This window comes from Corella eumyota, chromosome 3 (genome assembly GCF_963082875.1).
Source record: "Corella eumyota chromosome 3, kaCorEumy4.1, whole genome shotgun sequence".
Lineage (NCBI taxonomy): Eukaryota > Metazoa > Chordata > Ascidiacea > Phlebobranchia > Corellidae > Corella > Corella eumyota.
In genome coordinates this window covers 7,862,109-7,877,229 of record NC_137492.1, presented here as the reverse complement: position 1 = coordinate 7,877,229, position 15,121 = coordinate 7,862,109, and the positions used below count along the sequence as shown (strand labels likewise).

The window sequence follows — 15,121 nt, the reverse complement described above, 5'->3', positions numbered from 1 at the left end:
AGGTAAATTGATTAAAAGTTGAACTGAAATGATTACTTTAATTTAAAACTTCTGTTATGTGATAACTTGAACAAACTGAACCTTTACCTTAAATACCCAGAGGCGAGGTTTGATCAATAATAATAAATTTCAATGTTATTGAACATAAAGCATGGTCTTATAGTGAAATACAGAGCTGTAAAAGTAATTATGCTGTAGTGCTAGATCGTACAAAAAGTATTTATAAAGAGGTTAGGAATTAAGTAAGTTTTCTAATAACGTAATAACATAGGGTAGAAGAATGTGTTGACATTTAGGCAATATACTCATTTCATCTAATAACATTTAAATGTTAAACACTTCGTAAATTTAACAAGGCTTCCTTATTGTTTGGACGAAAAGTATTGCACAAAAAATAAAGTTATATTAATTAACAAATATAAAAAAATAAAAATGACTAAGTTTATGTGTTTTATTATAGCTACCGAAACCGTTGTATTTTTAATATTGGAAATTTTTAAAAGTAATTTTAGATTATCATGCAATTTTTAATACATTTACCAGACTGACTAATTCGAACAAACAAATATAGTTAATGAGCTTCAAAAATAACTTATAAAAAAAACTTTTAAATAAAAATATTTTTGCTTTAGTTTAGTCTAGGGTTGTCTTTTTTTAGATATAATTAAGAAATCTTTTTCTAAAAGGTGATATATTTATAAATTTACAAAAAACACAATGCCAATTATTTGAAATACAAAGCAACCTACAAACCAAGTATTAGATTATTTTTTTTATTTTTAGATGTTAATATAATGTGTAGTTAAATCTTATTATAAACACTTGTGTTTATAATTTGACACCGCAAAAATTTGAATCGATAGAAAAAAGCTTAAAAGGACAAAAAATTTTGTACAAACAAAATCTCAAGTTATTTTGGCCATTTATTTGTTTTCAGCATTAATAATTTAAATCTGGTTACAACATGCACGTATACACTCTATGTGTATTTGTCATGTGAATTTAACAAATGTAATTTAAGTTTACTACGACATCTTTTATTAAATTATTAATATATATTGCGTAGGCAGGTTTAAATACACGTTTTTTTGTTGTTTTTTGGTCATTGTGACACATTATATCTGTTCAGTGACTCAACACATTATGTTCAATTTCGCTGGAAAAGTGACGTCATAATATATTATTATCAAACACAGTCATTATTAAGGAATTCGTAGAAATTAAATTTATAAAAAATAATAAAAAATATAAAAACATCCGAATAGTAACAATTGCTGTTCATTTACAGTTTAGACATTTTTAATTTAAACTTTAAATAAAAAAAAACTTTACAATAAAAAAAAGTATAAAATAATTAAAAAAGATATATAGCTTGTTATGCGTCCATTAAAAAAACAACTCAAGTTTCAATTAATTATTTATACGATTAGAATTTAATTTATATGTGACCTTAAAAAAATCGTTTTGTAAAACTAATTACAGCCTAAAAGAAATCGCATTAATATTGCATGAATACAAAAAAGGAAGGTATTTGGTAAAGATTAGTTTATATACAAGTAGTCTTACTGGGCGTGTTTTCATTAGTGAAATTTATTTATCGATTAGTTTTTGTAGAGGTTATTACAAATGTATTAAAAAAAATTCGGATTTAATCTACAATACTCAATTTGTAATTCAAAATATCGACAACAAGGCGTGCCCTTTGAATTAATATAAGGCTTTAGAATTTCCGGTTTTAAATATAGATATACTTAGAAATATAAAGTTACAGAAATAAAAATATATTTAAATAATACGGGAGATAATGTTTATTTATAAATTGTCAATATCAGCAATTTTAAAAGCTTTTTGATATTTAGTAATTCCACGTTACTCAAAAGTCAAGACGTAACCTTTACCGAATAATCACGCCGTTTGTATTTGTGGTAACATTAGCCTTATACACATGAACAGATGAACATGATTAGTTATAAACTTGTGGGTTAAAAAATTGCTTTGTCTCCTGGTTAATGTCAGAGCAGAAATAAGATTAGAGACAAAAAAAGGTCAATGTTGTATTTTGCAAATGAACTATACCGTTAGGCGTTATGCTAAAGGTTATTTAAATTTAGAAAAACATTTTCTTGAAAAAAATTATTAATTTAATTATTTTCTAGGATGTCAGCACGTTAGATGAAAATAAATAAAAATGCGAAGCTTTTTGCTGCAAAGAACTAGAAAACGAGCAAATTATGACCGATCGACCAGCAGTAATGACCTTTTCGACAGAGTTAGTGACAAAAGTATGACCACTAGTCACGCCACACTCCGCCGAACATCATCAGCTGGCGCGCCACAGCTTTATGCCCGATCACAAAATTTTACAAAGGCTTGTTTAAAGAAAAACTTAAGCGCAAGTTGGAAAAGTGAATTATTTGTTAAAACTGAAATATATCAAGATGAAAATGACAATCCTGTTTCAACTTTGACCTTTCAGCAGACGACGTTTACTAGTTTGCAATCGAGCAAGGAAAATTTAATTGAACCCAAAAGATATATCATAAATAACAAAAACAAAGAAGAATTTTCACGGCACGAAATGTTATGGGGTCCTTGTCCGATCAAGTCGCCCGGAAATGACGTCACAGACAAAAACTTTCTCTACTCCATTGCTGGGTTTTTATGGACAATTGTGCTAACGTTATTTGGTAGCGAGATAGTCTGTGATCAAATTGAGGACAAAAACCACGCTTGCACGGCCCACTGCACACGGGACAAACGACGTTTATCCTTAAAATGTCCCAACGTGAAAGAAAATTCAAATTTTTATACTTTTGTTTCTTTGTTATTGTGCTTGTCCGCTGTTTCAATGTTTATTTATAACGTTCATATTTTAATGTGCTCTAAGGGAGCGTAGATTCTCAATATGACGTCACAAAAATAGTAGTGACGTCACGATTGTTATGACGTCACAAAAAACAAGCTCGACATATGTCTTGTTTTAATATAGTAGTATACTGTAGTAATATATGAAGTATTCCTCCGAAAAATGTTTTCCTTTTTTTGTCTTTTTACCAACACTTTTTACACTGTTACCTTAATTATTTTTTACCGTTTTTGGTGCTAAACTTGTTGTTGTTTCTTCTATATATAAAGAAAAAAAACAAATAAAAGTGTGCGCTTTATTGAAATAGAAAGTGGAATTAAATTGCTAAAACTACGGTGAAAATAAGTGCATATATTTAATTAAAAATTAATAAAAAAAATTACAAAATTACTGCATAGCCTACATTAAAAAATAATAAAAACTTCTAATATTTATATAGCTTATAAAATCTTGTAAAAAAATAAAAATTTAATATTAATATAATACAAGTAAATATATGAACTTTAAACAGTAATATTTTGAAATTTTTAAAAGAATTATCACAAATATAGTGGTAAATATTGTTTTAAATACAAATTTTGTGATTCAATTTAAAAAAAAAAAAATTCTAATAAAATATTACTAACTAACATTTACTTAAATTTTAGTTTTATCCTTATTACAATGTCACTAAATAAGGCTTTAAAATAAAAATAAAATTTAATTTTAAAAATCTAAAAACTAAGGGTAAAGTACTATAAAGCATAATTAACTACATAATTTAAACTACTAGCACAGCTTCAAATGTTATTTAAAATGATGATATTAAGAGAAATGTTGGAATAGTTGTACTTTTACAGTTTCAAAGTACTAGATAGAATTAGCATGGACCGTAAAGTACAGGAGAGATTTAGCTAGGACCATTAAGTAGAAAAAGGTATGTTCGAAGGCCATAAAGTGCAAGCAATTCAAATTTTTTAACAAAAAAAAGAAGAAATAGCATTTTGTACCACACATTTTGCATACTGCCACTACCAAACCTAAATATTTAAAATTTAAAATGGAAGATCATTAAACTTTGTAAGATGGGACCCAAAAAATTCCTTTTCATAAAGTAAAAGTTGATCTGTGAACCCAATATTAGGTTTGGCCGTTTGCCGGCAATCCTTTAACCAATTAGAAGCATCCAAAAGTGACCAGAGTTGGGATTTAATGAGATAGCCAAGCACTATTGTTGAACTTCTGCTCCTGCCCATGTTGCAATGAACTAAAACTTTGTTCTTAGGACTGGATTGATTCATATTAAACACACTGTCATTTTCTGTGTATGGTCTATTTAAAAACATATGTATTTATTTTTTTTTGATTTATTTATCCCTAATGTAAAAAGATCGATTTCACGATCTAAACATAGAGTAACATCAGTTACTTAGACCCAATCTTGTTGTCTTTGGCAGTTTAGGATATGAAGGATTGTAATTGCCTGATAATTAAGCTGCTAATTAAGTATTGGCTTAACAGGAGTTTATACCGCTTTTAGTGCCTTACTCAAGAGCGCTACAGAATGAGAGCAGAGGGATCGAACCCATGATTTTAAGACGTAAAAAGGGGGAAACCAATTTTTGCTGGTGATTAAAAAACTACCATAAACTAAAATCTACTTCAATTTTTACCCATTTTTAATAGCATCAAATATAAACTTGTAAGTATGAGGAAGCCAAGTAAGTAAGTCAACAGTTGATTCATCACGAAGCTGAATTTTCAAATATTTCACCTCATCAGGAAACGAATTTGGATGAATCAAAGTTATGTTTATTATGTGTGTAATACCTAAAACACAAATCAAGTTTATTTTTCAAATCGCTTATATTTTACCCACAATAAAATTGCTAATAGATTACCCAAAGTATTAATAAAAATCGCTTATATTTTACCCAAAATAAAATCGCTAATAATTTACCCAAAGTTTTAACAATGTTTTCATCTTTAGCATGATCAGCATTGCCCTGATACAAACAATCTTCTAAAATTTCGGAGGGCCAAGTCTGCAAAAAATTTAATCAATAAAAAAACAAGAAAAGTTAACAAAAATTAGAGAAATATTTAACATACATATTCCGCATAAAAATAATTATCTTACCTTTAGAGGTAGGTTACTACTCGACTTTGAGGTGCAAAAAAATGGATATTTTAAATTGAATTCTTCGAACCCAGGACTTAATACCAAGTAATCTACCTCTTCTCTGTCCAGGGACTTCCCCACTTCCCCATTTTCATCATTGTATCTTTAAAAAAATAAGTTATTAAAAAATACTGACTTAATCTTTTTCGATTTTTTTGAATTTGATTTAAATTGTAAATATAATACCAGTTTGAAGATTTACACATACCTTTTAAGTAATACAGATAAAAAAGAAAATATTTAATAAATCAACTTACATAATAATCATACCAAACGATTGAATTTGTCCAGGAATGTGAAGCAGACAACCAAACTCTGATTTTAAACAAGGTTTATGTTTAGCGTGAATTATATGACCTTGTTCATATTCTTCAACATCCCTAAAAACAACATAAAATTTTAATAATAAAATCAATAAAGGAATTAAATTCTTATTTTTTTGCTTATTATACTAAAATTCTACCAAATATTTTTTTACAAAGAAATAGCGAACCTGCAGTCTACCAACAAGAGATACTCTTTGCTTAAAATCTGAAGTTTTCCTGACCAGGATTCGGCCGCTAAAATATTATAAAGCTCTGTTGTCGTGCAAATGTTATTGTCATTAACATCAGCACTACTAGTGTCTAAACGTCTAGGTCTGACATTTGTTGGTAGCACTTTGTTGATGGATTTTAACTCCCGAAGTCGTTCAATGTCAGTTTTAAAATTGTTTAGTTCATCTTCTAGTTTCTTAAAGTAAATTCAACAGTGTTAGTTATTAATAAAATTCATAAAAAAATATAGTATTGAGTTGATAGCCCACCCTAGGCTTGCATTTTAATTGTCCTAATATGATCACAATTCTAATACTTGGCCGTGCACCACAAATGGCAGCTTATTTAATTTTGTAGTTTTATAAATTGAACATACATATATTGCCCATTAAGCTTAATTATATAAATGCCTGTGAGTAAACTAAAAAATTACATGTTTGGTTGCGCTATCATTAACACAGTTTTTACTTTACAAAATTTACCCAATAAATTTTAGTAAGGCAGTATTAAGAATTAAAATATATAAATTTAAAAAAAATTCTAGTTTGTCAATTGTCAAGTGAATTAGAAAAATTCTTTTAAATTGAATAATGAAAATTCTACTTATTTAGTTTACTGTGTGTACATAGTGACTTTAGCACAATAAAATATAAACCATAAGTTTAAACATAAATCAACATTTGATTTAAGAGGACATATAAAAAAATTGATAAAGTTTAATGGTGCTGGCAATGTTTAATTTATGAATTTTTTTCTAAAAAATATTTGGATAGAAATTAAATTGATGACGTTGACAGTTAAAATATTGAATCACTCTTATAAATGTTTTGAATTTCTGTCTAGCACAGAATTTAAAGTAAAAAAACAACGTTTATATTTTACATTAATTTCTTACTTGTGAGTGTTGATCAAATGAGCTAAGATTAGCGGGAACACTTTTTGCTCTTTCCTCCTGTTTTATTTTCCTCCTTATGTGGGCAGACTCGGCTCCCGACACACTAAATGATCTTCTCTTTTTTGAGCTCCCTGACCCCATCTTGTGGTGGATAGTTGAGCAACAATTAAAAGACTTTTACATTGTTATCACAGTGATTACAGATAGCAGAATTTCTAAAAAAAATTAAAAATTATTTAAAAATTTATTTATTTTTTTTTTTTATCAGTAAATTTGTTAAAAATAAATGCAATTTTTAATAAAATAATTTATTGTGATAATTTTAATTTTTGTTCTTTTTTCTTTTCATCCAATAAATTAACATTGCCAAGTGGAGCCACATAATAATCTTCCATTGTCACTTTTGCGTTTCTCAAAATCTCTTTTTTGTCAGTTTTTTCAGTAACAACATCCTCTCGTAAAAACTGACAATTCTCTTCTAAAACTGTGACCATAGGTTCCACATTTTCAGTATTTACAACATTTAACTCGTCAGCAAACTCAATCGCGTCTTCTAAAATAGATTTTTCGTAATCGATATTTTTAAATTCCAATAAAGAAAGTTGCTCTAATCGTTTAATCTCATTTTCTGATAAAATTGTTCTTGGTTTTTTGCTTTGCTTTGATGCCCATTTGGATTCTGATGGTACATATTGAAAAGTTCTCAAAAATATCTTGGAAAATTTATTTTTATAAAGATTTTGATGTTGTAATAAAACAACCAACCTTACTGATTTAAATAACATTTTGTAGCAAATCTAGAAAAAAACATGATTGAATTCGGTTTAAAAATTAGTGTCGTTTAACATAATTTGTAAAATTAAAAAAATTTTGTTGCAGGTTTGGACATTCACTACACATTTATCAAAAAAATTCAAAAGGTTTAACAAAACAATTTTAAATTACAGCAGAAAAATAAATTTCAAATATTGTTGTTTTTATTGCATAAATTCTAAAGTAGTAAAAAGCAAAATAAAAAAATTAATACAAGTTTATTTATAAAGGTCTTTTTTATCAGCTTCAATTAATAAATCTTCTGCCGAGTCCATTCCAGATTCCATTTTACGAATTTGTAGCATAACTTCCCTCGGATATCGATTGCCACTGAAATGGATGTTTGCCCATGCATGTGACAAACATATAAGTCTTACTTTATCCTCGAAATTTTCCCAGTTGTGTCTAAGAAATGTTTTACGCGCATACCAATGTGTGCAACTTTCCCATTGTTCTCTGTATTTTTCTAATTCGTCAACAAATTGTCGAGATGTCGTTAATAATTCATTAACTTCTGTCATTTTCTAATTTTTAAAAATTTCTTATAATATTAGCATCAAAAAGCCAACAAACAGACTAGTTGCAGATTTTTTAAAATAATTTTTTGTCACAATTTATAATATATTGTTTTTTTTTAAATAATTTTTATAAAATCTACAAAGTTAAAATAAAAATTTTTTATATATTTTGTTAATATTTATTTATCCTTGGTGTAGTAAGGTCGACTTCACGACCTAAACATAGGGTAACATCAGTTACCCCAATCTGCCAATACAGTCTAGACAGCTAGAGTTGCCTTTTGCAGTTTGGGATACTATAGAATATTATTGCCAGATAAGTATAAAGTACTAATTAAGTGTTGGCCAAGCAGGAGTTTATATCGTTTAAAGCGCCTTACTCAAGGGCGCTGCAGTATAAGAGCAGTGCGAGTTCGAACAAAAAACCTAATGTAGCTGTGTAGTGAAGACTGAAGCTAAGTGTTCTGACCACTACACTACCTGGCCACGTGCTTGTTAATTTTAAGTTTAACTAAAATAGTTAAAAAGGGAAACTAGTAATTTTAAAAATATAGACAGGACTAGCTAGAAATCACGTAAAAATAAGTTTTTTTAAAGCAGCTAAAACGAAAAAAACTTTTGCTTTGGAAACATTTCTAAACAGCATTACACAAAATCACCCATCCAGAACCATTGTTACAACAATATTTTACTGTTTTAACTTTGTCCTCAAACTAAAAACTTTCAATTTAATTTTAAATAATTTCCAATTTAATTTTTAGCTTAAAGTTGAAAATATTTTTAAAATTAATAATTAAATTGTCAATTAAATTATGTAATTGTTTTTTTATTCTATTTAAATTTTTATTTCTATAAATGATAAAAAGTATAAGGCAAATTTGAAATCAGAATATAATCTTTTTTTACTTTTTTATAAGCTTTAAATATTTATAAAGCTAAAAATATGATAAGTTTATAAAATAGCTTCGTATTTTTTGTTTTTTATGAGTAGTTGTTTTTTTACAATTACTACAAAAAGATGGCACTAAAGAGTTATTAAATTGAAATAAAGTTCAGAGAGTTAAAAAATTAATTATTAAAATAAAATACAATTAACAATACAATAGCACTTTCTATTTAATAAGTCCATAGTTACAAATAAGGTAGCTTAATTCAATGAAAAATCTCTTTTCAATAACGAGAAAATCTCGTGGAGCTATCAAGTAAAAAACGATTACTAAGCAAATGGATTTCCAATTTCCCTTTTTAAAATGAAAGCTTTCAAATTAAACATGACTGACTACATTTAAACAAAAATAAAAAGCGACAATTACAATTTTTTAACATAATAAATATACGAATATGGGCTTACACATAGCACAATAGAAAGTACATTTAAAATTTGTAACAAACCAGAAAAACTAATAATAAATGCAAGTTATGCATTTTTTATGTTTAATTAATATAAACAAGCCAAATTTGTCAAAGATACAAAAAATATTAACGCATATATATTTTTAGAATAAGTATATCAAACCTATTGACCAATATTTTACATTTTTAACTTATATGTTCATTCATATGCATTGTTCAGTAACCCATATTCCCTAGCGAAAATTAAAAAAATATTTCAAATTCCATTAAAGTTTGCGATAATTCAGACCTGCGTACATTAATGCCCATGTGTATAATAGCCACTGGTCAGCACTTATATAAGTTATTGAGTAAACATCTATATATAACCCTTTGTAAGTATAAGTTCACACTTATATGTGCATAGATAATGCATAGAGTCGTTGGCATTTTGGACATTTTAATTTGATTAACGATATTATAATTGCTGCCAATGAAATGACATAATTTTAACCATATATGGTAACTTGATTGTTAAACTGTTTTATTAAAATATCATTAAAATTTCAAATAATTATAAAAAATATTAGCATTTCATTTAAAACTTTATTTGTAAATGATTGCATGCATTAACCAGAGTATATTCATTCAATTAAAAAATGAACTAATGTGACATTTTTAAAGTCACGTGACCCCTCTTTCATTTTACAGAAATTTTGTGCCAATTCAATTGAACAAATATATTTTATTTTACCACAATTGATCATGTTTAAAATTGCAATTGTATTAAATGTAGCATATTTATTAATTAAATTGTATTTAATATATAAAGTAAAAAAACATTGCTTTTTTGCATACTATTATGTAATATAAACTTTTATTTAAACAATGCGTAACAAAACGTGCAAAAAAATGCAAAATAATTAATCAAACAGGCGATGACGTCATGCAGTATTGTTTACCTTTACAGCGAAGTTGAAATTAATCAAAGGCAAATATTTAGGGCAAGGCAATTAAGACAAACCTTTTTGTAATAAGCCAGTTTCTAAATAATGATGTAATGTTATGTGACCCAATACTATTATAGCTAACACTTTACAATAACAACCATGGGTTTATTGCACTCTGGTTCAATATTTTTACTACAATATATTTAAAGAATTTTTAAATTGATATATTTACTTGATGAACTTAACATTTTTGGTAGCACATAAAAATGAGTGATTTTAACCTCATAAAAAGTAAGATTTTTTTAAATAATATGTATTTTCTGACATTAGCTTTTACATGCAATTTTAATGCACTGTGTAACAGAATGGAAGCCTGTTTATAGTTTCGTCCAAAGGAATTTTAAACTGTTTACATTATAAGACATTTTGTTTGACAGTAATTTGCAATGAAAGCACGCTTTTAAGAAAAGCGAAAGACCTTTTTTTTCATTTCACGACACAGACAGAAAGTTTTTTCTTTCCAAATGACATTTCACGTAGTCATTAATTCTTTCAATTTATGACGTCACGAATAGGCGCGCAAAGGACAGTAGCGACATAATTACAGAAAAATAGTTCGTCTATTTGTTAAATTAAATGTCAAACTACATATTTAGCATTTTATTTTTAATAAAACAAAGAAAAATTAACCCTAAACGTAGTGACTAATATCAAAAAATTCCCAAAATAAAAGTGATTTGATAAACAAAATATGTCACCTTTAATATTTCTATCATTGGCATTTAAATTAAATGACTAATTCAAAATAACAAACCTCAAATCTTCACCAATATTTTTATCAATTCATGACGTCATTAGCTTTTACATTAACCCTGTGTGCAGATTATCAAGCATAAACAGTTTAAACTTAAGTTTAATTGAACCTGGTGCCTTAGGCTATACAAAGTAACACAAAATTAAACAATATTGTTAAGTTTAAATTGTGTGGGTTTAATATGCTTTTAAATATTCCGTTTTTTAAACAAATTAAACTATTAAATAGTTTTTTACTATTTTGTGTAATTGGTATTAAACCATTTACTAATATTGATAAGCAATTATATTCTAAAACAAACTAAAAATAACCAAAAAACAAACATTTTTATTTTACTGAATCTTTAATTTATTTTGAAAATATTCCTTCAATAAACACTTTATTTAAATAACAAAACCAATAGTGCATTGCAATTTGCTGTAAGCATTTTTTCACGGATATGACGTCATTACAAGATAAAATGACGTCACGCATTTTAGTGTTGCCAAATCATTCTGTGATTCTTTAGCGGTGATTTTCGTTGTAATACAAACATACTCACAACACAACAAAAGAATTCGGAAAAGTATACGTAAACAATCGAATGACGTAAGGTCACGTGACCAATAGACAAAAATGACACAAATTAATTTAAAATTTCCCCAAAATGTTATTAGCATTTACAATTGAAACTACTGACAGGCAATATTTTAAAACAAAACACATAAAAGTTTAGACTCTTAGAAAACAATAAATTTAACAAAGTTTTTTTTTATAAACACGTTAGGTAAATGAGACTGTAAAATAGCAACATAGTTTTTATTATTCACCTTTTGCGTAAATATTTAACACAAAACACATTTAAAACACTGTAAAGATATTGTTACATCTGTCATGTGGGTTAATGGAATATCTTAAATTAAATTTTAAAAGGAAAAAATGGCTGACTTTTAAATAAGATTTTACTGTATTAAAATTATCTTTAAAATGATGTTTTTAAATAGATTTTCTCTACAAAAATTTAAAAAAATTATTATCCAGAAAAAGTTTTTTTTTACAAAGTTTATTCTTGTTCTTGTTGCTGCTGGCTTGCTTCCGCGACGGCATCATTTACAATTTCATTCGACATTTTGTTTGCGTCCTCCTCTTGTTTCGTCTCATCTTTCTCCTCCGTCTGCTCCGCTTTTCCGTTTGCCTCCTGTTGCTGTTCTTCCGCCTTTTCCTCGTTTTTCACCTCCTCCTTTTTTGCTTCTGTCTTGGCTGCTTCTTTACCACAGATCGATCCCATTGTTGTTGGTTTAAAAAAATCGAAGATAAACTGTAAGGTGATTTAAATACTGCCCTCTTGAGGTGAAGTTGAAAGTCAAGTACGTTATGACGTAATAATCCAATAAAGATAAATACAAATCACTTTTAAATTTACACAAAATAACTGTTTTTCTTAACTTAAAGACTGTAAAAAAATAATTCAAGTAATTAGTCACGTGATTAACGAAAATCTGTCAAAAAATCGACTAGATCATAAATAATTCAGAAGCTGAATTCCACACAAATTAGAGCATTTAAATTTGGAAAAAATCAATTTTAGAAAGTTTTCCGCGTCTAGCCTTAAACAAACGCCCAGCATGTAAACCATGTCCAAATATGGAATCATTTTCGTATCAATATTCTCATTATCACAAACGCGGTTATTAAATACTTAAAATTTTATAAAAATTAAAAATATTTATTTGCAGAAAATTTTAAATAATAAAATAGCTGACTAAAATTAATTTAGAATTTTACAAAAAATATTTTTTTACTTCAATAACTCTTCTTTTTATTTTTACTTCTTATTGTTTTGCTTATTTAATTTTAAAAAATCTGTTTTAAATTTTGTTTTTTAAAACAGTCTGCTCTAATTTTAGCTTTCACCGCAGTCAATAAAATTAATATTCAAAAGTTGAACAGTTGAGAAAAGGTTTGGCAGAGGTTGGGGTGGCGGAAGTTGTTTTTAACAACTCTGTTATTCATCATTTTATTACACACAGAAGCCTAAAAAAGAAAAGCTCTCAACAAACCAAAGCTTTAAAAAAACTAAACACTTGAACAAGAAACAATCCATATAACAAAATATAAAACCGTAAACTGCATTAAACTAATTAATTTTTATAAAAAATATCTTTTTAATTTAACATTTTAAACCAAATTATTAAAACAATATGATGTTAAATTTTTTAACTATTCAGGTAAATTTAAAAACATATAACAACTCACTAAATTTAATTTTGCTAAAAATAAACGAAATGTAATAACACCATTAACAAAACCGCGATAACTTTATTTCTGTCAAACTTAAATATAATTTTTCCACGCCATTGTTTTTCCGATATAAAATCTATTCCACTGGGATTACAAACTTCCTTAAATTCTGGAATCTCAGATCACTTTCGTCCGATTATTACGTCACAAGTCTGGTTTGTCGGTGCGCGGTTTTACTTTGCATTGTGGTCCAAATTAATCAAATTATTAATTTTAAGGAAAAAATATAAAAATAAATCATTTTTGCAATATTTAAATAAAAATAATAAACTTTACTCAATAATACACCTATGTTTATTTATTTAATTTTTTTAGAGAATTACATTTACTTTTTTGGTTTCTTTTCTTACCGCACAAAAACGTGACTAAATTTAATTTGATTCCAGGTTTAAACTAATAACAAAACACATTTAAACACGTAACCTTATTGCATTTCAATTTATATATAATAACTTTAAAAATACAATTTTATTTAAATTGCAAATCTATTTATAACCTTAATTTTAATTTAAACTAAATAAAACATTAACTATAGTTTTACTTTAATCAAAACTTTCGTAATTACATAATATTTTCATTTCTAACCTTTTCCTAACATCAGTTTACACTAAACAGTGCGCGATTTACCATAAAACAAATGTAGCCACTTTTTTACAGATAATCTAATTAAAAAACACAAAATCAATATTGTATATTTGTACAGCACGTCGCACAGGCCGCTATAAAATATTCAGTAGTTTGGGCAGACTTGTAAGTTACAAAAAACGAAAACTAAGATTGTATTAAAGTCCCTTGGGTGGATATTATTTCAATAATTTGACATAAAATAGGCAGACTTAATTTCAAATGATTTTACGTTAGTTTCAAAGCAAGCATAGGCGTCTGTAAAGGTTCAACCTAAAAATTTACGGCGTATAAAACAACAATTAATTAATATCAAAATTTTAAAACATTTCCAAAAAACAAAAAGTTTCTAAAAATCTTACATTTAAAGTTTTTTTTAATTATAAAAATCTTTTTATTTTTGGTCAATTCTGAATAGTGAAAACCAAATTTAACTTAACCCTTTCCTGATATTAACTTCATTACACACGGAGCTATTAAATTCAAAGCGAAAACCGCCTTAACATTTCAACTTAATTTCTCCAAACCGCAGACAACATAACGTCTCAATTTTCAAAGTTCAAAAAAACTGGAAATATTACGTATAGTAGGTTTAAGTAAAAGGGGGATACGCCAAAACGCGATATACTTCAAACTACTTCAGTTAATTTTTTCCTTTCTTCAAAAATCTTGAGAGATACAAAAAATAAATTGAAATTTTTTTGAAATTTAACTGAAACAAACACGTCATTATTTGAACTAATTTTTAACACCTTTGTTACGTCATAGAGCTTTCAAAATTCTAAAAAAAACAAAAACACGAAGAAACTGAATTTCTCTGTTCACGCCCAAAAACTACGAATGGCAAGCGTGCCCATGCGTGAACAATGCAGCTTTGTGACGTCACAGAGAAAAGTCGTAAAGGTATTTTTGTTGCGCGGAAGTGAATAAGAAGTAATCGAAAATAATTTCCGATATTGCTTTGCAAAAAATCAATCAACAATAAAAGAAGGTTTTATTTAAAACAACAAACTCAAAACTTAAAAAACTTACAAAAATAAAAAAACTGTCGTCATCACAACTTAAATTATGACGTCATAAATTATTTATATTACGTCATTCTACAATTTTTATAAATCCAATGCATTATTAACGTGATTATAGGCAACCTTTTATTACGTAGAACAAATATCTACTTTCTAACGAACATGACACCAGCCTATATAAGCAACGTTAAAAACCCGTATGCTAAACAACATATTGATATATAAAATCGCTAAAATCCAGGTAATAACAACTAATTTCAAATTTAATTATAGATTTTTACCTATTCAGTACCTTAATAAGTTTTAT

General features: G+C 27.0%; 4 protein-coding genes across 4 annotated transcripts; 1 reads left to right on the top strand and 3 right to left on the bottom strand.

Moving 5' to 3' along the window:
- Positions 1-636: 636 nt before the first annotated feature.
- LOC145745788 (uncharacterized) lies at positions 637-3,059 on the top strand. Its single transcript, XM_082563947.1, has 2 exons — positions 637-756; positions 2,157-3,059. Exon 2 carries the CDS (start codon positions 2,189-2,191, stop codon positions 2,894-2,896), a length of 708 nt encoding a protein of 235 aa, XP_082420073.1. The 5' UTR covers positions 637-756; positions 2,157-2,188; the 3' UTR covers positions 2,897-3,059.
- A 365-nt stretch (positions 3,060-3,424) lies between these two features.
- LOC145744890 (dual specificity protein phosphatase 1-like) lies at positions 3,425-6,751 on the bottom strand. The gene is made up of 7 exons (XM_082562857.1): positions 6,459-6,751; positions 5,521-5,759; positions 5,285-5,407; positions 4,986-5,130; positions 4,806-4,890; positions 4,519-4,675; positions 3,425-4,177 (listed from the first exon to the last, which is right to left on the bottom strand). Exons 1-7 carry the CDS (start codon positions 6,597-6,599, stop codon positions 3,901-3,903), a joined length of 1,167 nt encoding a protein of 388 aa, XP_082418983.1. The 5' UTR covers positions 6,600-6,751; the 3' UTR covers positions 3,425-3,900.
- Positions 6,660-7,261, bottom strand: LOC145744891 (glutamyl-tRNA(Gln) amidotransferase subunit C, mitochondrial-like). The gene has a single exon (XM_082562858.1). It carries the CDS (start codon positions 7,241-7,243, stop codon positions 6,767-6,769), a length of 477 nt encoding a protein of 158 aa, XP_082418984.1. The 5' UTR covers positions 7,244-7,261; the 3' UTR covers positions 6,660-6,766.
- A 16-nt stretch (positions 7,262-7,277) lies between these two features.
- On the bottom strand, positions 7,278-7,921 carry LOC145744893 (CDKN2AIP N-terminal-like protein). The gene has a single exon (XM_082562859.1). The coding sequence runs from the start codon at positions 7,790-7,792 to the stop codon at positions 7,490-7,492; it is 303 nt and encodes a 100-aa protein (XP_082418985.1). The 5' UTR covers positions 7,793-7,921; the 3' UTR covers positions 7,278-7,489.
- Positions 7,922-15,121: the final 7,200 nt, after the last annotated feature.